At 45.9% G+C, this 24190-nt stretch overlaps 1 protein-coding gene across 1 annotated transcript in view; it reads left to right on the top strand.

Moving 5' to 3' along the window:
• Positions 1-1261: 1261 nt before the first annotated feature.
• LOC134403961 (collagen alpha-1(VII) chain-like) overlaps positions 1262-24190 on the top strand; it is a 44764-nt gene continuing 21835 nt past the window's right edge. The window contains exons 1-6 of the mRNA XM_063134506.1: positions 1262-1268; positions 5758-5829; positions 7448-7483; positions 8510-8569; positions 20692-20736; positions 22498-22533. Coding sequence (XP_062990576.1) covers positions 7451-7483; positions 8510-8569; positions 20692-20736; positions 22498-22533 — 174 coding nt within the window. The 5' untranslated portion in view covers positions 1262-1268; positions 5758-5829; positions 7448-7450. The remainder of the gene's footprint in view (positions 1269-5757; positions 5830-7447; positions 7484-8509; positions 8570-20691; positions 20737-22497; positions 22534-24190) is intronic.

The following is a 24190-nucleotide window of genomic DNA, read 5'->3' as shown; positions in this document are numbered from 1 at the left end:
TGCCTCTTGAAGACCTCTAGTGTGAGAGAGCCCACCACCTCCCTAGGTAACTGGATCCATTGTTGCACTGCTCTTACAGTTAGGAAGTTTTTCCTGATGTCCAGCCAAAATCTGACTTCCTGTAACTTGAGCCCGTTATTCCGTGTCCTGTACACTGGGAGGATCAAGAAGAGATCCTGGCCCTCCTCTGTGTGACAACCTTTTAAGGATTTGAAGTGCTCTCATGTCTCCCCTCCATCTTCTCTTCTTCAGACTAAACATGCCCAGTTCTTCCAGTCTCTCCTCACAGGGCTTTGTTTCCAGACCCCTGGTCATCTTCTTTGCCCTCCTCTGAACACGCTCCAGCTTGTCTGCATCCTTCTTGAAGCGTGGTGCTTTGTGGATCACTACTTGGATCCACCCCATGGAGTGTGGCCTATGGGGTGATCAGTGGGGTGAAAACAGCCTTCCAACGTTTTCTACTCATGCCTTGATGGCTTCTGATGGTCAAGTTATATAATAGGGTCATAGGCAGGATGGCTGTGGCACATTCTTTGCATCATACTAAATTTGGGGGTGGGGTGGGGATGCTGGTTGCCACTGATTCTTGGCGTGACAGGAACCTGTGTGTGATGTCGTGGGCTAGGGATCTACCTGTCTTTTCTTCTATCTAAAGGGAGAGCCAGGCATTGGCTTCCGGGGCCCTGCAGGCCAAGCTGGCCCTCCTGGGCATAAGGTCAGTGCAGTGACCATCTTTCTAGATCCTTCTTTTGCAGTGGTCTTCACGAGATCAGTCAAGATGGGTCGTGGCAAAGCTGTTGCCACCATGTTGAGCATGGAGAAAATTGTGAAAGTGGGTCCCATGTTGCAGGTTGGGTGTCTAAGGTGGGTCTGGATTAGTTGAAGACCACTGTTCTATTGTATTCTAATGTAATTCTAGGCTTTGCCTGCTAACTCTTTAAGTAGAACATACAGACTAACCTCCAGTAGAGGGCTGCTTTGTCTGGAGGGGGTGGTGTCTGTAGGCAACGTCCAAGGTGAATTATTAGTTCCAGTTAAGGTAGATAAGAGGAAGAGGAAGGATATAAAGAGAGGGAGCTGTATCTCACTCTAAAAAATGTTTGCTCACATTGTGACTGAAAACTATGGATTCTTTCCACCAGGGTGAACCCGGGGAACCAGGACCTCCAGGGGCTCAGGGTATCCAGGGTATCCGTGGCAACCCTGGGATTCCAGGATCTCAGGGGGAGAGAGGCGCTCCAGGGCTACATGGAATTCCAGGACAAAAGGTGGGTGAGATTTTGGGAGGGGAATAGGCTGATGGCCCAGCGATTCAGGGAATCAAATAATCCCAGATGGGGAACTGGGCCCTTTTCTGGATAAATTGCATACACGTGTGCCACAAAAGGGCCTGAAAATTTCAATTTAATTGCTAGGAACTGAGGGACAGGTCCTTATTTTCTCAACTTGGATTTCCTATTTTACTTGATCTGAAAGTACATGAAAAGTCCTCGCTCTCCCTTACTGACCCTGGATAATTTTGCCATCTTGTTTACAGGCTGTAATATTAGGGTGGGGAGCATTTTTTGGGGGGGGGGGGCGAAGAGGTGCATGCAGCAGGGGTACTTACTACCAGTGGTAATTATGCAACAGGATGTTAATGGGTGTCATTTTGCTTGCCTGTAAGTCTCCAGAGAGAGGGCAGGAAGCAGTGCCCACACTCTGATTTGGCTTGACATGTCATTGTCATCTGACATCACTGTGAAGCCAAATTGGAGTGAGGGCAATGCTTTCCGTCCACCACCTGGAGTCTTGCATGTAAGGGCACAATCCTATGCTTGTTTACTTGTAAGACTCCAGAGAGGGGGCAGGAAGCACTGCCCTCACTCTCATTTGGCTTATGTCATTATCTCCTGGCATCAATGTGAAGCCAAATCAGAGCGAGGGCAATGCTTTTGGTCCACCACTAGAAACTTTAGTTTAAAGGTGCAATCCTAGGCATGTTTAGACAGAAACAAGTCCTACAACTCCCAGCATTGTAGAATGCTATGAATTGTAGGACTTGTTTCTATTTAAACATGCATAGGATTGTGCCCTAATTTTTTTTAAAAAAACCAAAATGGATAAGAGTGCATTTCCTGCCTCCAGAACCACAAAACAACGATTAAAAAAACTGGTTACCTCCTCCTTCCCTCACCCCCAAGCCAAGCCTTTACTTTTTATGCCAGAATGTTCTAAGGAGAATGTTTCAGAGCTAATAAATGACTCCAGCACCACCGGAAAGCACTCTCTGGATAGGAAAGAAAGATAGGGGGAAAAAACAGTAGCACGCAGCATCTCACAACACCAACACAACATAAATGCATCCTTTGAGCCCCTAACCATGCCATTGAAGCAAACACAAACACACAGAATGGTTGGAAACTGCTCTTAGATTATCTGGGAACAGCAGTAGAAGAGGAAAAGGACAAAGCAACCTCGCAGGTGAAGTTTGAAAATGGGCCGGTGATTATCTTCTTCATTCTGAAACAGCCCCATTACACGGTTCCTCTCACTAGAGTTGTCCTCTAGACACTCTGGACATTCAGTCCGGGTCGCAGTGACACGAAAATTTGTGAGAAGGACTGCAGAAGTCTGCACCTGAGTTTTAAAGGAAAAAAAAGTCTTGGCTGGATTTTGGAGTAGGGCGGAGGGAGGGAGAAATGACAGGCACAGAAGGAACAAGAGGAATGCATTGATAGTTTCCAGTAGGGATAGCTGTTGTGGCGTGTCCCCTTAGAAGTGACGCCCTGTGAGACTCTCAAGCAAGTGTTCGCAGAACAGCTAGGACCTGACGAGGCTGAGCTGTGTGAAATCCTGGCTGAAGGAGCAGACTTTACTCTGGAGAAATCACACTGGAGACTTGTCAAAGGAATAAGAAAGCTTGCATTTTATTGCAGGAAATGTATGTTGGAGAGGCAGGAGCATGAAGAAAGAGGTAGGAAGCGAGGTCAGCAACCCTAAGAGTATCAGTCTAGCAATAGAAGGAAGGTCAGCCCAGATCGGAGGACAGTCTAGGTAGCTGGGAGGTCTTCTCTCTATCCACCCCTTTTTTTTCCCTTTGAGGCCTGTTGAGTTGCATGCACTCTTCCAAAAATTAAGTGTGCATAGGATGGTGCAACGCCCCCACCTCACACACAAGGCTTTGACGCGCACACCTCCCTCAGGCTAAGCACCACCACTTAAATACCTGAGGAAGGGGTAAAAAGAAAAGTATAACCTTTCCTTTATAGCAGAGGGAAAAGGTAGGGCGATTTGGAAAAGGCTTTTCTGTGAATATAGCAGGCTGAAGGTTTAATGTAATGTGTTTATTTATGAACCAATAGAGCAGGAGACACAGCCAAACTGACACATGGTTTTATGGTAGCAAAATAAAGAAAATGTTCATTGTTGTTTACAGTTCTTAGTTCCTTCAAATTATATTCCAATCCTGCCTATTCTTAAGAATACTGGTAGTAACCAATCTAATAATAACAATCCTTAGTCCCTGTGATCTTATAGAATCATAGAATAGCAGAGTTGGAAGGGGCCTACAAGGCCATCGAGTCCAACCCCCTGCTCAATGCAGGAATCCACCCTAAAGCATCCCTGACAGATGGCTGTCCAGCTGCCTCTTGAAGGCCTCTAGTGTGGGAGAGCCCACCACCTCCCTAGGGAACTGGTTCCATTGTTGTACTGCTCTAACAGTCAGGAAGTTTTTCCTGATGTCCAGCTGGAATCTGGCTTCCTTTAACTTGAGCCCGTTATTCCGTGTCCTGCATTCTGAGAGGATCTTATTTTCACTCACTCCTCACATAACTCTTGACAAGAAATCCCTCAGCTAAACACATCTACCCTCCAAACCCCATCACCAACCGAACCCCTTGGACCATTCAGCTCCCCCATATATAGACTCCTCCCCCTTTCCACAGCATCACCAGCCACAGCCACTCAGTCCAACATTCCGCACTCTCTAGACATACTCACTCAGACATATCTAAGGGAATAGAAATGTGGGTCACGCCACAGCTGGGTTCAACTTTCTCTCCATTCAAATTGTTTATATCTCAAGTTCATTTTTCCTGATTATGAAGAAATCTGTGTATTTTGATAAATTTTTATCTAACAATGAACCAAATGAAATTCTCACTAGGGATGTATGGGAATTTTGGTTTTCCTCATGAACCATATAGGCATGCCCCCGTTCAAAGCTCCAGATGCAAGCGTGAGCATGTGTCCATCAAAAATATTCGCAATTTGTCAGCTGTGTGCTCGCATTCATCTCGTTCCCAATTCCCAATTCGATTTGCGCAGATTTCTTCATTTGTGCAAATTTTTCCTCAGCATGATGAATCGGCCCCACTTTGGGGTACGGCAGAAATCTGCACAAATTGGGGGAGAGTTGCGTGAATCTCCCATTCGAGCCCTGCTCAGTTTGCAGAAGTTTCACATTCGCGTAGAGCAAGCAGCAATCCTGAACAGGAATCGGGAATGGGACAAGCCATGAAATGATGTTCAGGAAATCCTGACGAAATCAAACATAGCTTGTTCACCCATCCCTAATCGCTCAGAGCTCAGAGGATGGCAACAAGGGAGAGGGCCTTTTCAGTGGTGGCCCCCCAGTTTTGGAACGATCTCCCCAACGAGGCTCACCTGAAGCCAACTTTGTTATCTTTTCAGCACCAGGTCAAGAATTTTCTCGTCTCCCAGGCATTTAACAACATATGCTGAGTTTTTTTCTTAACTGACCCCAGACTGGTTGTTTTAAAGGGATATTGCCTGTTTTTATGCTTTTTATGGTTTTAAATTTTGTATATTTGTTTTTAATGTTCACTTTTTTATCTTTGTAAACCGCCCAGAGAGCTTCAGCTATGGGGCATTATAGAAATGTAATAAGTAAATAAATCTAAAAAATCTCACCATCTTGTGGTTGTGGGCTCTCCCACACTAGAGGCCTTCAAGAGGCAGCTGGACAACCATCTGTCAGGGATGCTTTAGGGTGGATTCCAGCATTGAGCAGGGGGTTGGGCTCGATGGCCTTGTAGGCCCCTTCCAACTCTGCTATTCTATGATTCTATGATTCACCGGCCAAATTTGATAGGTATAGCTACAACTCTCAGCACGGAAAGGACCATGCTGTAGCTGCCTGCCATGTAGCTGTTAAAGTTGAAGAGACTTTCAGAACAAAAATGGGGCATTGAACCTCTTTTAACACGACAAACGTGCTTGAACCTGTGGGGATTCAAAGCCGGACATTTAAAACTGAAGGCACTCAAAGCCCTCTGGGCGAATCTCTCGGGTAGTTGTGAGATGGGGTCCTCTTCAAACCTTTGTTCTAAGTTATTAGTGCAATTTAAACAGATTCTGGATTTACCCCAGTGTGTATACCAAAAGGTCAGTGCTGCCCCAGGTGAATAACACTGTACCTGTTGGAGGATTTTTTTTTATTATTTATTTATTTATTTATTTATTTATTTATTTATTTATTACATTTTTATACCGCCCAATAGCCGAAGCTCTCTGGGCAGTTCACAACAATTAAAACCACGAAGAGCATAAAAACAACCAACAAATTTAAAACACAAATACAAAATGTACTGTTCCTCCTCCCCAATGCATTTCGTCTCCTTTATGGGGCGTGTTTTAGGAGGATAGATACCCTCCCCCACTCCGGTGCTGCTACCCCAATGCCATGGTAGGCAGCTAGGAGTTTTCCTCCACTAATAGTTGCGTTTTCTCTGAATATACATCTCTCTTTAGGGGGAACGTGGCAAGAGAGGACGCCATGGATCAGCTGGACCAGCAGGCCCCCCTGGACTGCCTGGACAAGAGGTGCTCAAAATATAGGAACCTAGGAAGCTGCCTTAGGCTGAGTCAGACCCCCTCCCCCTTGGTCCAGATAGCCCAATATTGTCGACACTGACTGGCAGCAATCTCTCACCAAGGTTTCAGGCAGGCGTTTTACCAGGGGAGGCATGATAGAGGTGTGGAGAATGTGGATAGAGAGGCCTTTTTCTCCCTCTCTCATAATACTAGGACCCAGTGGGGTCATCCCATGAAGCTGATTGGTGGTAGATAAAAGGAAGGACTTCTTCACCCAGCGCATCGTTAAACTATGGAATTCGATACCACAAAATATAGTGATGGCCACCAATTTCGATGTCTTTAAAAGGGTGTTGGATAAATTCCTGGAGGAGACGGCTATCAATGACTACTAGTCCTGATGGCTAAGTCTATATACACCAGTTGCTGGGGAACATGGGTGGGAGAGTGCTGTTCCTGGTCAACAGCTGGTTGGCCACTGTGTGAACAGAGTCTTGGACTTGATAGCTCTTCTTACGTTCTTAAGGGATAGAATAAGGACTTTCCGTATACTAAACTTGTGCTCAAGTACTGAGTCCCAGCCCCACCCTACAAGAGGCTGGGCAACAAGTGTCTCATCGTATGTTTCCTTTGATGTTACAAGGAAGAGGAGGGGGAAAGACTGAGGCCAGATCTATACCAAGCAGGATATAGCACTATGAAAGTGGTAGGAAAGTGGTATATAAGAGGAAGGAGCCACACCAAGCAGGATATAGCGGTATGAAAGCAGTATATGGTCTGTGTCGATGGGCCCCAACAGTTGTCAGTGCACTTCAGTACCGCTATAAAGCAGTAGTGTGGATCCTGCCTCTTGGCTTGCACTGGCTGCCTGTATGTTTCCGAGCCCAATTCAAGGTGCTGGCTTTGACCTATAAAGCCTTACACGGCTTGGGACCACAATACCTGACGGAACGCCTCTCCCGACGTGAATATAGCCGGTCACTACGTTCAACATCTAAGGTCCTCCTCCGGGTGCGTACTCCGAGAGAGGCTCAGAGTGTGGCAACGAGGGACAGGGCCTTTTCGGTGGTGGCCCCCAGACTATGGAATTATCTCCCTGATGAGGCTCGCCTGGCGCCAACTCTGCTATCTTTCCGGCACCAGGTTAAGACTATCCTCTTTGCCCAGGCGTATGGCGGCACATCTTAATCACCCACATGTTTAGTTTTTTAACAGTTTTTAATGCTTTATGTGTGTATGTTCTGTGTTTTAGAATTTTAAATTTTGTATACTTGTTTTTATCTCAATTTTAGAATTTCTGTAAACCTCCCAGAGAGCCCTGGCTATGGGAGCAGTATATAAGTGTAATAAATAAATAAATAAATAAATAAATAGAATAGAATAGAATAGAATAGAATAGAATAGAATAGAATAGAATAAAATACATATTTACTGCTTTCATACCACTTTCATAGTGCTATATCATGCTTGGTGTACATCTGGCCCGAGATATGAAGTAGCATCAGCAACTGTATATCTCTGTCTCTTGTAATGTCTAGTTAAGTCCTGACAGATTTCAAATTTGAACTAGCAATCGCCTTGTCTGAGTCTGAATCAACGTTTTGTCGTCTCTGCTTTTCCTCCTCAGGGGATGCCGGGTGGCCCTGGGATCAAGGGCAGCAAGGTGAGTCATGTCTCAGTATAGGACACCCATCAAGTTGACAGGCAGTAAAGTTCAGGATAGACAGAAGGAAGGATGCCCAATACAATTCACTGTCTGAACTGCACCGCCATGGGTGATGGCCACTAACTTGGATGGCTTTTTAAAAAAAAGATTAGACAAATTCTTAGGGCTGTTTTGCTCAAAAGAAATCTTAAAAGAAAATGGGAAATAAGTAATTAAAGCCTAATCCCTGTAGAAACAGAAACCGACATTGTGGCTGTTCAAGGGGCAATTAAGGCGCAATTAACAGGAAGCAATGAATTGGGCAGGACCTGAAAACAGAAAACTTTAATTAAAGGCACAGGAGTGCTGAAATGCCTGAAAAGCTTTGCATGTCCACTCTGGACTGGTTAATGTGTCCTCTCACCTCCTAAGTCTAAAACCTATCCTGGAAAAAACTTAGATGGTTGACACAGAAAACACTGGACTGTAACGATTTGACAGCAGTGCCATCTGGATGTTCTGTAAAAAGTGAGTGAACAAAGGATATAAATTCAAGAGAAAAGTGGTAGTGGGGAAGCAATCTAGGATGAGAGAGAGGTATGGAATCATAGAATAGTAGAGTTGGAAGGGGCCTACAAGGCCATCGAGTCCAACCCCCTGCTCAATGCAGGAATCCACCCTAAAGCATCCCTGACAGGTGGTTGTCTAGCTGCCTCTTGAAGGCCTCTAGTGTGGGAGAGGCCACCACCTCCGTAGGTCACTGGTTTCATTGTCATACTGCTCTAACCGTCAGGAAGTTTTTCCTGATGACCAGCCAGAATCTGGCTTCCTGTAACTTGAGCCCATTATTCCATGTCCTGCACTCTGGGATGATCGAGAAGAGATCCTGGCCCTCCTCTCTGTGTTTACAGAGCTTTCTGTCTCCTACTTGATTTTGATAGTTTGAATTTTAAGCCAACATCAAAAGTCTCAAGATGGGTAACAAAAATGTTCAGAAACAAATAAAAGATGTCGCTGGGTAACATCATGGTTTTTGTTTTTCAGGGCGAGTCTGGTCTTGGCAGATTGGGTCCCAGAGGACCACGTGGCCTCCCTGGACCCCGGGTAGGATGCCCCACTAATGCCCTTTTCATGTCAGCTTCCGCTTTTAACATCCTAAAGAATTATCATGGTTTTAAGTGCATTAGTTACAGTCCGGAACAGTAGATTCAGGAAGAATTCTCTGGTTAAGACCAAAGATTCCTCAACAGCTACCGAAGTTACACAGAATACTTCGGGTGTTATCTTCGCGGCACCAAGTTTATTTTATTTATTTATTTATTTATTTATTTATTTATTTGAGCATTTTTATCCTGCCCTTCAGCCAAAAAAGGCTTTCGCAGTGGCTTACAAAAATATTTCTTGACAGTCCCTGCTCACAGGCTTACAATCTAAAAAACATTACACTGTAGGAAATGGGATTGGGAGGGAGGAGGAGGGGGCACATTAACACTGCCTTCCCCCAAACCCTGTGGTTTTACTTACCCAGGGCGGCATACGGTAATCGCGATGTCAAGGAGGGAGTGGGGGGTTTCCGGCAGTCATCTGGTTACCAGAGCTGCCCCCCCCCCCCGGCCCTCTTCCTGGTTTCCTGCAACCAATCACCAGTCGCCTTCCAGCAGGACCATCCTCTCAATCAGCCACGGAGTGAGGTCAGATGGCAGAAGAGCTGTACTAACCTCGCCCCACTGAAAATGTCAGGGTAGGTCCCCAACTTTTTTTCCGTGCAGCTTCGCAGGAAAGCCCACAGTTGCTGCAAATCCGCGGCTGCGTCATATGACTGACACAGCCCAGATCCACAGCCACTGCAGGGCTTTGGCCATGTATAGATGGTCTCATAGTCAAAGTTTGTGCCCATATATTTACTTCGTTACATAACACATGGTTAAACTATGGAATTCACTTCCACAAGATGTAGTGATGGCCACCAGTTTGGAGGGCTTTAAAAGGGGGTTGGATCAGTTCATGGAGGAGGAGGAGGAGGAGGAGGAGGAGGAGGAGGAGGAGGAGGAGGAGGCTATCAATGGCTACTAGTCCTGATGGTTAAGCGTTACCTCCAGTATCCAAGGCAGTAAACCTATATACACCAGTCGCTGGGGAACATGAGTGGGAGAGTGCTGTTCCTGGTCAACAGCCGGTTGGCCACTGTGTGAACAGTGTGCTGGACTAGATAGCTCTTCTTATGTTAAGGGATTGAATTAGGACTTTCTGTATACTAAGCTTCTGCTCAAGCGCTGAGTCCCAGCCCCACCCTACAAGAGGCTGGGCAACAAGTGTCTCATCATATGTTTCCTTTGATGTTACAAGGAAGAGGAGGGGGAACGACTGAGATCTATACTAAGCAGGATATAGCACTATGAAAGTGCTATATCCTCTTCAGATTGCATGCTCTGGGCATTATTATCCTCTGCCCATCAGAGGATACGATCTCCAGTATTCGAGGCAGTAAGCCTGTGTGCGCCATTTGCTGGGGACCATGGGCGGGAGGGTGCTGTTGCACCATGTCCTGCTTGTGGGTTCCTGGTCAACAGCTGGTCAGTCACTGTGTGAACAGAGTGCTGGACTAGATGGACCCTTGGTCTGATCCAGCAGGGCTCTTCTTACGTTCTTAACTGCCCACGGCCCCTTTTGTAACCAGGTCGAGATGAGCTCTTCAAAAATCTCCTCCATACTGACATCTTACATATGTTAGCAAAGATATTATATGCAATAATATTGCTTATGTTTATAGCCCAGTTAGCTGGGGGAAAGGTAATAACGGCCGGGGAAGGCAACGGCAAACCACCCCGCTATAAGGTCTGCCAAGAAAACGTCAATGAAAGCTGGCGTCCCTCCAAGAGTCAGTAATGACTCAGTGCTTGCATGAGAGGTTCCTTTCCTTCCTTTATAGCCCATCTCCATCCTCTCAGGGGCTCAGGGTGGCAAATGTGGTCCTTCTTTGACATTCTTCTCACAACAACCTTGCTGGGAGGTTATACTAAGAGGTCACGACGGAAGCTGTAGCCCAAAATCTGGGGTGGGAATTATTGAAAGAATATTTTAATTTTGTACACATTTTCGGTCAGGTTTAAAGGCTGAATGCTTCCTATTGTTTTGGGAGACAGGAGGAAAACATTTTTAAAGAAGGGGATTGGGTCTGAACAACAACAGTGAGATTATCCCCTCCCTCCATGGCATTCACCAATTTGTGATTTATTTATTTATTTATTTATTTTAATCCCTTACCTTGTTTAAAAATGTAGCTGTAGGTTGTGCATTCCCTTCTCTAGTGCTAGATTGCTTACCTTAAAGAAGAAGAAAAGGAAACGAAAAGGAAAATTAGAAAAGCAATTCCCCCCCAACCCACAACAGAACACCCATTTTCCACCCCCTGCAGAAAGATTAAATTATGGAACTCACTACCACAAGATGGAGTGATGGCCACCAATTTGGATGGCTTTAAAAGGGGGTTGGATCAATTCCTGGAGGTGAAGGTTATCCATGGCTATTAGCCCTGATGGTTGTGTGCTATCTTCAGTATTTGAGGGAATAAGCCTGTGTGTCCCAGTTGCTGGGGAACATGGGTGGGAGGGTGCTGTTGTGCCATGTCCTGCCTTGTTGGTCCCTGGCCAATGGCTGGTTGGCCACTGTGTGAACAGAGTGCTGGACTAGATGGACCCTTGGTCTGTTCCAGCATCAGGGCTCTTCTGATGTTCTTATGTTCTTAAGATGATGGATCAGAGATAGTCCTGGTATCTCTGTTTAACAAAAATATATAAATAGATAAATACCACTTCTTCCTATCGACTAGAAAGACATTAAGATTGTGATCTCATTATTATTATTATTATTATTATTATTATTATTATTATTATTTGATGTACACTTACATCTGGGCCAAAGACCCGTTGAACATATTGGGACTTACGTCGAAGTAAACATGCGTAGGATTGCTTTGTAAGCCTGAGAATGTCAGCTGTCTATGAATAAATGTGTATTATGCCGTACCCTTTTTGTACAAACCTGTTGGATGGCAGAATGACTGGTGAGGCAGACACTGAGGACATAACATTAAGGAAGAAATGGTGTCAACATCTGTTTCAGAGCCAGGTGAAGCTTCTCTTGAGGGATTTGGGAGCACGGCAAGGGAGAGGAAGGCTGAAAGAAAGATCTGATTTTGCGTATAGTGTCCGGAGTTCGTTTGTTTTAAAAGTAATTGCAGTGAACTGGTGTTGGTGACATTACTAAGCTAAGGGCCAAATTACACTTTGCATTGTGTCATCTTTTTTAAACTGACTACTTTAATTTTGAAGAAAAAACAGCTTGTCAGTTTTCTGTCTGAAATTTAGACAGGTTTTTTTTAATGGTTGATCGATGGTGTTGATAGTTTGTATTTTCTCATTTGTTGTTTATTCGTTCAGTCGCTTCCGACTCTTCGTGACTTCATGGACCAGCCCACGCCAGAGCTTTCTGTTGGCCGACGCCACCCCCAGCTCCCCCAAGGTCAAGTCTGTCACCTCCAGAATATCATCCATCCATCTTGCCCTTGGTCGGCCCCTCTTCCTTTTGCCTTCCACTTTCCCTAGCATCAGCCTCTTCTCCAGGGTATCCTGTCTTCTCATTATGTAGCCAAAGTACTTCAGTTTTGCCTTTAATACTATTCCCTCAAGTGAGAAGCCTGGCTTTATTTCCTGGAGTATGGACTGATTTGATCTTCTTGCAGTCCAAGGCACTCTCAGCATTTTCCTCCAACACCACAGTTCAAAAGCATCTATCTTCCTTCACTCAGCCTTCCTTATGGTCCAGCTCTCGCAGCCATAGGTTACTACGGGGAATACCATTGCTTTAACTATGTGGCCCTTTGTTGTCAGTGTGGTGTCTCTGCTCTTAACTATTTTATCAAGATTTGTCATTGCTCTCCTCCCAAGAAGTCAACGTCTTCTGATTTCCTGGCTGCAGTCAGCGTCTGCAGTAATCTTTGCGCCCAGAAATACAAAGTCTGTCACTGCCTCCACGTTTTCTCCCTCCATTTGCCAGTTATCAATCAAGCTGGTTGCCATAATCTTGGTTTTTTTGAGGTTTAACTGCAACCCAGCTTTTGCACTTTCTTCTTTCACCTTTGTCATAAGGCTCTTCAGCTCCTCCTCGCTTTCAGCCATCAAAGTGGTGTCATCTGCATATCTGAGATTGTTAATGTTTCTTCCCACGATTTTAACTCCATCCTTGGATTCGTCAAGCCCAGCACGTCGCATGATGTGTTCTGCATACAAGTTGAATAGGTAAGGTGAGAGTATACAGCCCTGCTGTACTCCTTTCGCAATCTTAAACCAGTCCGTTGTTCCGTGGTCTGTTCTTACCGTTGCTACTTGTTCGTTAAGAACAGACCACGGAACAACAGACTGGTTTAAGATTGGGAAAGGAGTACAGCAGGGTTGCATACTCTCACCTTCCCTATTCAACTTCTCATACATTTATGATTTTAGAATCATGATTTCAATGTTGTTTAGGTGCGGTGTGGTGCATTTGGTAAAAAAAAACAACACTAAGTTTTTTTAAGGCTGTGTCTTGGAGACTTTTGACACCCTCTTGTCTCTGGTCAAAGAGATTTTGCAGGGATTGTTTTCCGTTGATCTTGCAAAATCTGCTTGATCAGACATTGGCACAAAAAATGTGAGTAGGGAAACAATGCATCTATCACACTAGGTGTGATTATCTGAAAATCTGGTGTTTGTCTCCAACCTTAGATGTCCTATCTAAGGCCTAATCTACACCAAGCTGGATATTGAACTATGAAAGTGTTATGAAACCAGTATATAAAAGGCAGGAACCACACTACTGCTTTATAGTGGTATTGAAGAGCACTGACAACTGTTGGGGCCCATTGACACAGACCATAGACCGCTTTCATACTGCTATATCCTGCTTGTCGTGTACTGTAGCTGCTCCAGCTTTCTATGGGAGATGAAAGAGGCAAAGTGCACGGCAAATTACAAAGCTTTATTGCAAGCAATAAACACTTCTGTAACACAAACTAGGCACCTTCTGTGAAACACTCCCATAGGCAAAAACTATGCAAACTAAGTAAGACAATTGTCCGTTCAAAGAAAAGGCTTTTAAAATGTTCATAACTTCAAGGTGGTTGATGCGTGGACAATTTCTCATGCAATCTGTCCGACTCTTTGCCACTAACCCCGCTGAACATTTTAGTTTCCAGCGATTCCTAGCATCAAGTAAGGTTTCTGAATGCTCACCCCCGGAAGTTGACTCCCTGTCCCGTGAAAGCATAGAATCTGGCCTGGAAGAGATAGACTCTGGAGGGGGAAGATTTTCAGCTGGATCATCTCCTGTGTGAACCTCCCTCACCCCTTGGCTCTAACTGCCTGGTGTCTGGCTCGGCGTCTTCTGAGTCTGAATCTGTTTCTGATTTATTACTTCCTCACCTACTCCCAAAACAGGAGCTGTAGGGCTATACATGACACTGCTTGGTGTGGCTCCTGCCTTTTATATACCACTTTTATACTGCTTTCATAGTGCAATATCCTTAGGGTGACCATATGAAAAGGAGGACAGGGTTCCTGTATGTTTAACAGTTGTATACAGAAGGGAAATTCAGCAGGTGTCATTTGTATGCATGCAGCACCTGGTGAAATACCCTCTTCATCACAACAGTTAAAGCTGCAGGAGCAATACTAGAGTGACCAGATACAAAAGAGGGAAGGGCTCCTGAAGCTTTAACTGCTGTGATGAAGATGGAATTTCACCAGGTGCTGCATGCATACAAATGACACCTGCTGAATTTCCCTTCTCTATACAACTGTTAAACATACAGGAACCCTGTCCTCCTTTTCATATGGTCACCCTACATAACCTGCTTGATGTAGATTAGGCCTGTGTTTCACCGGGGGGCTGCCTATACGCTGTGACAGCCCCACGGTGGCTGCAGCTCTGCGCTGCATCATTTAGATGATGCAGGCGCAGCTGAGGGCCTTTCCTGCGAAGCTGCGGATTGAAAAAGTTGAGGATTTATCCCGACTTGTTCAATCAGAGTGATGTCAGTATGGCACTTCCTCCGTCTGACATCCACTCCAGGGTTAATCCGGAGGTGGTGCCTGGTGGAAGGCGACCGTTGAATGGGGCATGGGCGGCCCCGATACCTGGATGGCCACCCAGAAACCCTGCGCTTCCTCCTTGGCGTTGGGATTACCCGTCACCACCCTGGGAGAGGGGAAGCGCAGGGTTTCAGAGGGAGGCAGCACCAACCCAGTGCCATGAAGACAGCCCCGTGAAGATCCAGGTTAGGTTTTACCTCTCTCTAAATTATGGCTGGGTAAGATTATTATTTTTTAATGGATTCATCCGATATGCACCTCCCAGAACTGAACATGGATAGAGACGCAATTTGTGGTCAGAAATCCATATGCTTCTGAGCTTGTGATGCATTCTGAGAAAGAAAGAAAGAAAGAAAGAAAGAAAGAAAGAAAGAAAGAAAGATGTTTACCAACATGCTTATGTTTGGAAAATGCACAAAAATTATCTGTGTACATTTCTAAAATGTGCACAGGGAAGCATGTGTCAATTTTGAAAATGCAATCAAAAATATGTACAATTTTTTTCTGCGCAGAACCAGCAAGAAATAGACTTGGAGGTGCATAAAGCAGGAAATCTGTGGAAACCGATTTCACATTTCCACTCATACATGCGCTAAATATAAGAATTCAGCCCCGAATTCAAAACCCATTGAAATATACATGAATAGCTGAGAGCCTGCCCCTTTGTGTAGAGGCTTGGCTGCTAAGCAAACAACACAGAGCTGAGCTGAAAGTGTTTTGAGATTAACTGGCAAAACATCTGGCCCTTACTTGGCACTTTAAATGCGATGACTTATAAATGGCACATTAAAGGCTAATGGGGAAAGCACAGATGTGCCAAGTGAATTGTAGGCAGTGTTTATGGCTGGTTCAAAGCACCTAAGGAACAAATTTATGGGACTGTAAAATTGTAGAAACAGAAGGTGGGGCACCTATGTGATTTGGGTTGGCTCTCGGTCTAATAGGCTTGGAGGGTTTTTGTTCATTGGTTTTCATTCTGGCCTGGTCATTCCAATATCATAGATTCATAGAAGCCTAGAATACAAAAATTGGAAGGGTCCCATAAGGCCATCAAGTCCAACCCCCTGCTCAATGCAGGAATCCACTTCAATGCATCCCTGACAGATGGCTGTCCAGCTGCCTCTTGAAGGCCTCTAGGGTGGGAGAACCCACCACCTCCCTAGGTAACTGCTTCCATTGTCGTGCTGCTCTAACCATCAGGACCTTTTTCCTGATGTCCAGCTAGAATCTGGCTTCCTGTAACTTGAGCCTTTCATTCTGTGTCCTGCACTCTGGGAGGATCGAGAAGAGATCCTAGCCCTCCTCTGCGTGACAACCTTTCAAGTATTTGAAGAGTGCTATCGTGTCTCCTCTCAATCTTCTCTTCTCCAGGCTAAACATGCCCACCACCTCCCTAGGCCATTGGTTCCATTGTTGTAGTGCTCTAAGAGTCAGGAAGTTTTATTGAATTAGTATGTTCAGACACACCATATGATATATAGCAGGGGTGTTGAACCCGAATCTCTGGGGCCAAATATTGCTCAGCAGGGGCCCCAATACAGACCTCTGGGGATCTCCAAATGACCACTCCCCCTTCCCACATTACCACGTGGTTCCTCCTTCCCCCCATCATCAATTATTTCTTGATTTTCCAGCTTTTGCACATTTTCCCCATTCAGAATTTTTGAAATGACTCTCTTAAGGTTTAGTTAATTGGCAATAAGAGATTTAAGCTAAAATACGCTGGTATTTTGGGCACGCCCCCTTTTGCCTCTGGCCCCGCCCACTGTTGAAATGTGGGGCCCAGGAGCGTCTCTGAAATTGAATTAGCCCCCCGGGCTGAAAGAGGTTCAACATTTGATATATAGTATTGCCTACGGTGACCAATCGTCCGGATTTGGCCGGACATGACAGGAAATTGGGGGGGGAACACCGTCCGGCCGGAAATGACCTCCCCCCCCCCTTTTGCCCGGGAAAAAAGGCTCCCCCAGTTTCTATCGGGGCCTCTCCTTGGTCGTCGTCACCATGGCGACCAAGGAGAGGCCCCAACAGAAGCCGGGGGAGCCTTAACACGCGGCGCTGGGGCCTTCTATCGATTGGAGCGTCCCCTCCATAGAGACGCCGGCGTCTCCATGGAGGAGACACTCCAATCGATAGAAGGCCCCAGTGCCGCGTGTTTCCCAAACGCGGAAACACCCGGCTTTAAGACCCGCCCACCTGGAGAGACCCGAGGTGGGCGGGTCTTAAAGCTGCGTGTTTCCGCGTTTGGGAAACACGCGGCACTGGGGCCTTCTATCGATTGGAGCGTCTCCTCCATGGAGACGCCGGCGTCTCTATGGAGGGGACGCTCCAATCGGTAGAAGGCCCCAGCGCCGCGTGTTTCCCAAACGCGGAAACACCCGGCTTTAAGACCCGCCCACCTCGGGTCTCTCCGATGACGTCATCGGAGAGACCCGAGGTGGGCGGGTCTTAAAGCTGCGTGTTTCCGCGTTTGGGAAACACGCGGCGCTGGGGCCTTCTATTGATTGGAGCGTCCCCTCCATAGAGACGCCGGCGTCTCCATGGAGGGGACACTCCAATCGATAGAAGGCCCCCAGCGCCACGTTTTTCCCAAACGCGGAAACACGCGGCTTTAAGACCCGCCCACCTCGGGTCTCTCCGATGACGTCATCGGAGAGACCCGAGGTGGGCGGGTCTTAAAGCCGGGTGTATCCGCATTTGGGAAACACGCGGCGCTGGGGCCTTCAGTCGATTGAAGCGTCTCCTCCATGGAGACGCCGGGGAAGGGCAGGTGAGTGGGTGTTTGGGAGAGGATTTTAAAAGGAGAGGAAGGGCAGCTGGGTGTGGGTCTGTGGGAGAACATTGCACTAATCTAATTATTTTTTTAAAGGAGAGGAAGGGCAGGTGGGTGTGGGTCTGTGGGAGAGCATTGCACTAATCTAATTAATTTTTTAAAGGAGAGGAAGGGCAGGTGGGTGTGGGTCTGTGGGAGAGCATTGCACTAATCTAATTAATTTTTTAAAGGAGAGGAAGGGCAGGTGGGTGTGGGTCTGGGGGAGAGCATTGCACTAAACTAATTAATTTTTAAAGGAGAGGAAGGGCAGGTGGGTGTGGGTCTGTGGGAGAACATTGCACTAAACTAATTAATTTTTTAAAGGAGGGAAAGGGCAGATGGGTGTGGGTCTGTGGGAGAACATTGCACTAATCTAATTATTTTTTTAAAGGAGAGGAAGGGCAGGTGGGTGTGGGTGTGGGTCTGTGGGAGAGCATTGCACTAATCTAATTATTTTTTTAAAGGAGAGGAAGGGCAGGTGGGTGTGGGTCTGTGGGAGAACATTGCACTAATCTAATTAATTTTTTAAAGGAGGGGAAGGGCAGGTGGGTGTGGGTCTGTGGGAGAGCATTGCACTAATCTAATTAATTTTTAAAAGGAGTGGAAGGGCAGGTGGGTGTGGGTCTGTGGGAGAGCACTGCACTAATCTAATTATTTTTTTAAAGGAGAGGAAGGGCAGGTGGGTGTGGGTCTGTGGGAGAACATTGCACTAATCTAATTAATTTTTTAAAGGAGGGGAAGGGCAGGTGGGTGTGGGTCTGTGGGAGAGCATTGCACTAATCTAATTAATTTTATAAAAGGAGGGGAAGGGCAGGTGGGTGTGGGTCTGGGGGAGAGCATTGCACTAATCTAATTAATTTTTTTAAGGAGAGGAAGGGCAGGTGGGTGTGGGTCTGTGGGAGAGCATTGCACTAATCTAATTAATTTTTAAAAGGAGGGGAAGGGCAGGTGGGTGTGGGTCTGTGGGAGAACATTGCACTAATCTAATTATTTTTTTAAAGGAGAGGAAGGGCAGGTGGGTGTGGGTCTGTGGGAGAGCATTGCACTAATCTAATTATTTTTTTAAAGGAGAGGAAGGGCAGGTGGGTGTGGGTCTGTGGGAGAACATTGCACTAATCTAATTAATTTTTTAAAGGAGGGGAAGGGCAGGTGGGTGTGGGTCTGTGGGAGAGCATTGCACTAATCTAATTAATTTTTAAAAGGAGTGGAAGGGCAGGTGGGTGTGGGTCTGTGGGAGAGCACTGCACTAATCTAATTATTTTTTTAAAGGAGAGGAAGGGCAGGTGGGTGTGGGTCTGTGGGAGAACATTGCACTAATCTAATTAATTTTTTAAAGGAGGGGAAGGGCAGGTGGGTGTGGGTCTGTGGGAGAGCATTGCACTAATCTAATTAATTTTATAAAAGGAGGGGAAGGGCAGGTGGGTGTGGGTCTGGGGGAGAGCATTGCACTAATCTAATTAATTTTTTTAAGGAGGGGAAGGGCAGGTGGGTGTGGGTCTGTGGGAGAGCATTGCACTAATCTAATTAATTTTTAAAAGGAGGGGAAGGGCAGGTGGGTGCGGGTCTGTGGGAGAGCATTGCACTAATCTAATTAATTTTTAAAAGGAGGGGAAGGGCAGGTGGGTGGGTGTCTGGGAGAGCATTGCACTAATCTAATTAATTTTTAAAAGGAGAGGAATGGCAGGTGGGTGGGTGTCTGTGGGAGAGCATTGAACTAATTAATGCACATGATAATAATAATGCATATAAAAATGTAATAAATAAATAAATGTGACCGAGGCCACACCCCCTTGGGGGCCGGACATGTTGAGTTGGCTCCGCCTTGGGGGTGGGCATGTTGGGGTGGCCACGCCTCCTGAGGGCGGCCATTTTGTCCTCCTTTTTGGTTTCCAAAATATGGTCACCCTAGTATTGCCATGTAAAGGTAAGATGGGAAATATTATCACTCTGTATCTAGAGAGCTAGATATAAAATCTTTTGATTGATTCAACTGTCAGAGTAATTGATTTTAAAACTAAAACTGATTTTAGTAAAGGTAGCCATGGGTGAGAAAGTCGGTTCAGCATTTAATGTGAAATTACCAGCTTTGTATTTCCTGAACTTAAAAGTGAAGTCGAATGCAGATCGATGTTGAAATCTGTACGTTTATGATGTTCACGAAGAATGCAGTTCACAAAAACATTTTAAATTGCATACGTTTGGAAAATGTGTAAAAAAATGCACACTTTTTAAAAATGAGAACAAGAATACATTCCCATTCAGACTATTTAAAAACAACAACATACTGACGGTGAATCGGAACAGACGACCTAGTGTTGAAAAAAAAATAAGAACCTTACTCATCCCTAAGTAAAGAGTAGGTCCATTTGAATTTGCTCAGTTTCTCATGTTTTCAAGTTCTTTTCCTCCCTGTATTTTTCCACCAATGTGCGTTAAAAAATAAAGTCTGCACGAAGATGTGTACGTGCATTTCTCTTAATATATGCAATTTTGCTTAATACACACATTTTTTCCAACCAGTTTTTCTTCTCAATTTGTATGTTCCTTTCAATTATGTCCACATATTTTGATTGGAAAATTGCACCAGAAAAGTACAAATAATATTTAAGTATGGTCATGGCTAGACCAGACCAGGCCTATATCCCAGGATCATCCCTGTGCATGCAAATGACACACAGAGGATCCCAGGAGCAGGCAGGGACGACCCCTCCATTTGCCTGGGATAATCCTTAGGTCTAGCTAAGGCCTATAACAGTGTTTCAGTCTGCATAGTGGTTTGGAAAGTGTGAACTCAGTAAGTACACATTAAAATGGGAACTGAACTCACTTCTCCCCCATCTCTGCTCAAGGGTACCTGTGACTAATTGGGCATCAGATTTTTATTGCAACAACATTTTCAGGAGGTGCAGGAAACAACACAACGTTGGTGCCTGCCTGAGCTCCAATGGTAGGGAATTCCATAGTGAAGGGGGCCACCACAATGAAGGCTCTTCTTCTGATGGACTCCAATCGGACCATAGGTCCATGTAGAACCAACTAGGAACATCGAGAAGAGGAGGACCACGTAAGCCACCTTGGGTTCTTTGTAAGAGAAAAAAAAGGGAGCATATAAGTGTTATAATAAATATAATATAATTTTTTAAATAATCATCTAAAATCAAAGAAGGTATGCTTCTTGCTTCCGTTATTCATCTTGTCCAAAGTTTTGTCATTTAAAAGTTCATTGGCGTTAACTGAACTGCTGTTTCTATAGAAGCAGTGATGTAAACATGACCTCTTTTTAACAGGGTGAAGAAGGAATTGTGGGACTTCGTGGCCCTGTTGGGATGGTGGTAAGAGCAAGTTAAATGTGGCAACGAATCTGATGCCCTGTTATTGGTTACTGACTTTTTTTAATTTCAAATAATTCCCCTTAAGTATCTCTTGCTGCTGAATTTGATGTGAAATGATGCTTAAGTTAAATGTATGTCCTAGTGGTTTGTCTGGTTCTGGTTCTGTTTTCAGCATTTGGTGAAAACCTTTTTATTTTTCTAGGGCCAGATGTATGCTACTGCTTTCTAGTGGTTGTGAAGTGCACTGATAACTGTTGGGGCACTTTACATATTCTATATACCGCTTTCATAGTGTTATTTCCTGGTTTTTATTCCACATTATCCAAAACACCGCAACAAATGTCATCGCATGTCCTGTGAGGTATAAATGCGCCAGGGGGAGATTTGACACAAGGTGTAGATCTGGTCTTTTAATCTGTAAGAATGTCGTGCTGGTATCTTTTCCTGCTGTGCTGTAATCTTTTTTTTCCCCCATCACGATTGTGCCTTGTGTATTCTTACAGTTTTAATTTTGTAAGCCAACTCCTCTACTAACATGAGTAACTCAGCAGGGATTTAGGTGAGATTTTCTAGGAAAACTGTGCCCTATCACCATGGCGGAACGCTCCTTGAGAGTCTCTTCCATTTCTACTAGTGATGGGTCGAAAATCCACCTGGGCCCGCGAGGGTGGCGGATGCCCCCAGGTCCAGCCCAGGGCCCCGACAGACACTCCTGGCAGATTTTCGCCCCATCGCTGCCTACAGGACAAAGGGGGCGCAGGTATGGGCGGAACCTACTTCCGCCCAGACCTGCACGTGCCCTTTGTCCTTTCCCATACTGTGGTCATGGTGGCCACCATTACTGGAGCAGGGGGAAAATATGCAATTGCATTTCCCCACCCTCCGCCAATGTGGACCTTAAAGGCCCTCTTAACAGGGCCTTTAAGGCCCCCATCAGCAGCGGGGTGGACAGGACACAATTTCCCCAAGGCTGGGGAAATCACATATTTCCCCCCTCCATTCTTATGGCGGTGGTGGCCATTAGAGTGGGAGGGGAAAACACGCGATTTCACCAGCCTTGGGGAAATCACATTTCTCTCCCACACACACACACACACCAATCATGGCCTTGGAATCATAGAATAGTAGAGTTGGAAGCGGGCTATAAGGCCATCAAGTCCAACCCCCTGCTCAATGCAGGAATCCACCGGAAAGCATCCCTGACAGAGGGTTGTCCAGCTGCCTCTTGAAGGCCTCTAGTGTGGGAGAGCCCACAACCTCCTTAGGTCATTGGTTCCATTGTCGTACTGCTCTAACAGTCAGGAAGTTTTTCCTGATGTCCAGCTGGAATCTGGCTTCCTGTAACTTGAGCCCGTTATTCTGTGTTCTGCACTCTGGGAGGATCGAGCAGAGATCCTGGCCCTCCTCTGTGTGACAACCTTTCAAGTATTTGAAGAGTGCTATCATGTCTCCCCTCAATCTTGGATTAAGAGGGCCTTTAAGGCCACGATTGGCACACAGGGAGGGAAGGGAAGCACACTTTCTGGAGGCCCCGGAAAATGCGCATCACTGAGCGTTCAGCCGGAGAAGCTCCCAGAACAGGGCCAGCCGAGCAGCACTCGTCGGACTTCTTCATTCAGTAATTAATACAATGAAGTCGCAAAGATGTGTTCCCTACTTTCAGCCTTCGCTGAGGCTTAGCCCTGCCCCAGACACACAAGTGCGGCAATATTGTGACGTGTTCGCTCTTGGGAATTCTCTTTCTTCCTTGTATGTTTTCAGGGACAGAATGGCCTTGCAGGGCTGAAAGGCGAAAAGGTAAGAAAGTACCGAAATGTTGTATCCTGAGCATCCCAGGTCGAGAAATCATTCCCCACCACCACCACCATTGCATAAAGCTTGAGATGTTGTCAGCAGGGCAGCCATACAAATCCCAACGGTTTCGCTACTCCTTTTGGACTGTCGCCTACATATCATGTTTTATGAGGCTTATCTAGCACAGGGGTGGGGGGGTTGAACCTCCAGCCTAGGAACAAAATCTGGCCTTTTGGATTTCCCAGAAGGCCATGCCCTTTTCTCCAAACCACCAACCATTTGATGGTTTCTGGCTCTTGTGTAGTCCCCATTCTGAAAGATTGAAATGCGCCTCCTAAGTCTTAACTACTGGTAGTAAGAGTTTTAAGCTAAAATATGCTGAGCTTTTGGGGGGATGGATGGCTGTGCCCCTTTCACCTTTGGCCCCACTGGCCCCGGGAATTTGGCCCCTGAGAGCTTCTCTGGAATGGAATTTGGCCTTTGGGCTGAAAAGGGTCGTGCACGCCTCGTCTACCAAATCTGATCCCTGCAGTATCATAGAATCATAGAATAGCAGAGTTGGAAGGGGCCTACAAGGCCATCGAGTCCAACCCCCTGCTCAATGCAGGAATCCACCCTAAAGCATCCCTATGTATACACACATAGCATCATAGAATAGTAGGAAGGGGCCTATAAGGCCATCAAGACTAGCCCCCTGCTCAATGCAGGAATCCGCCTTAAAGCATCCCTGACAGATGGCTGTCCACCTGCATCTTGAAGGCCTCTAGTGTGGGAGAGCTCACCACCTCCCTAGTTCATGAGTTCCACTGTCATACCACTCTGACAGTCAGGAAGTTTTTCCTGATGTCCAGCCGGAACCTAGCTTCCTGTAACTTGAGCCCATTATTCCATGCCCTGCACTCTGGGAGGATCGAGAAGCGATCCTGGCCCTCCTCTGCATGACAACTTTCCAAGTATTTGAAGAGTGCTATCATGTCTCCCCTCAATCTTCTCTTCTCCAGGCTGAACATGCCCAGTTCTAAATGTGCCCAGATCAATGGGCTTAAGTTATTGCAAAAATGTCCCTTCCGACCAAACCAAGCAACAAGCCCCACAATATTTATTTATTTATTTATTTATTTATTACATTTTTATACCGCCCAATAGCCGAAGCTCTCGAGCCCATCATCTACCTCCAGAATCTGAGACAGTATGCCTATGTACCCCAGTTGCTGGGGAACATGGGTGGGTTGCTGGGGAACATGGGTGGCTGCAACATGGGTGTTGCAGCCATGTCCTGCTTTTGGGTCCCTGGTCGACAGCTGGTTGGCCTCTGTGTGAACAGAGTGCTGGTCTAGGTGGACCTTGGTGTGATCTAGCATGGTCTTATCTAATTTCCTAACTCAGACAACTAGTTGCTTTCGGGGAGCCCTCAAACCCTGCAGTGTACTGCCTCTGAATATCCTAGTCCACATGGGTTTTGTCTTGTTCATATGTGTGTGTGTGTGTGTGTACACACACACACACACACACACACACACACACACAGAGGACATCATCACATTTTGGGGCAGCAAATGCCATAAGTGAATGACAATAATGTTAAGAAGTATCTTCTTTTGTCTGCCTGAACATACTGAAAAGATCAATTTCATTAGGTGACTCTGGCCATAGCTAGACC

Source organism: Elgaria multicarinata, chromosome 9 (genome assembly GCF_023053635.1).
Source record: "Elgaria multicarinata webbii isolate HBS135686 ecotype San Diego chromosome 9, rElgMul1.1.pri, whole genome shotgun sequence".
Taxonomy (NCBI): domain Eukaryota; kingdom Metazoa; phylum Chordata; class Lepidosauria; order Squamata; family Anguidae; genus Elgaria; species Elgaria multicarinata.
Note: the sequence above shows the minus strand (reverse complement) of the source record. Positions and strands in the feature narration are given on the sequence as shown.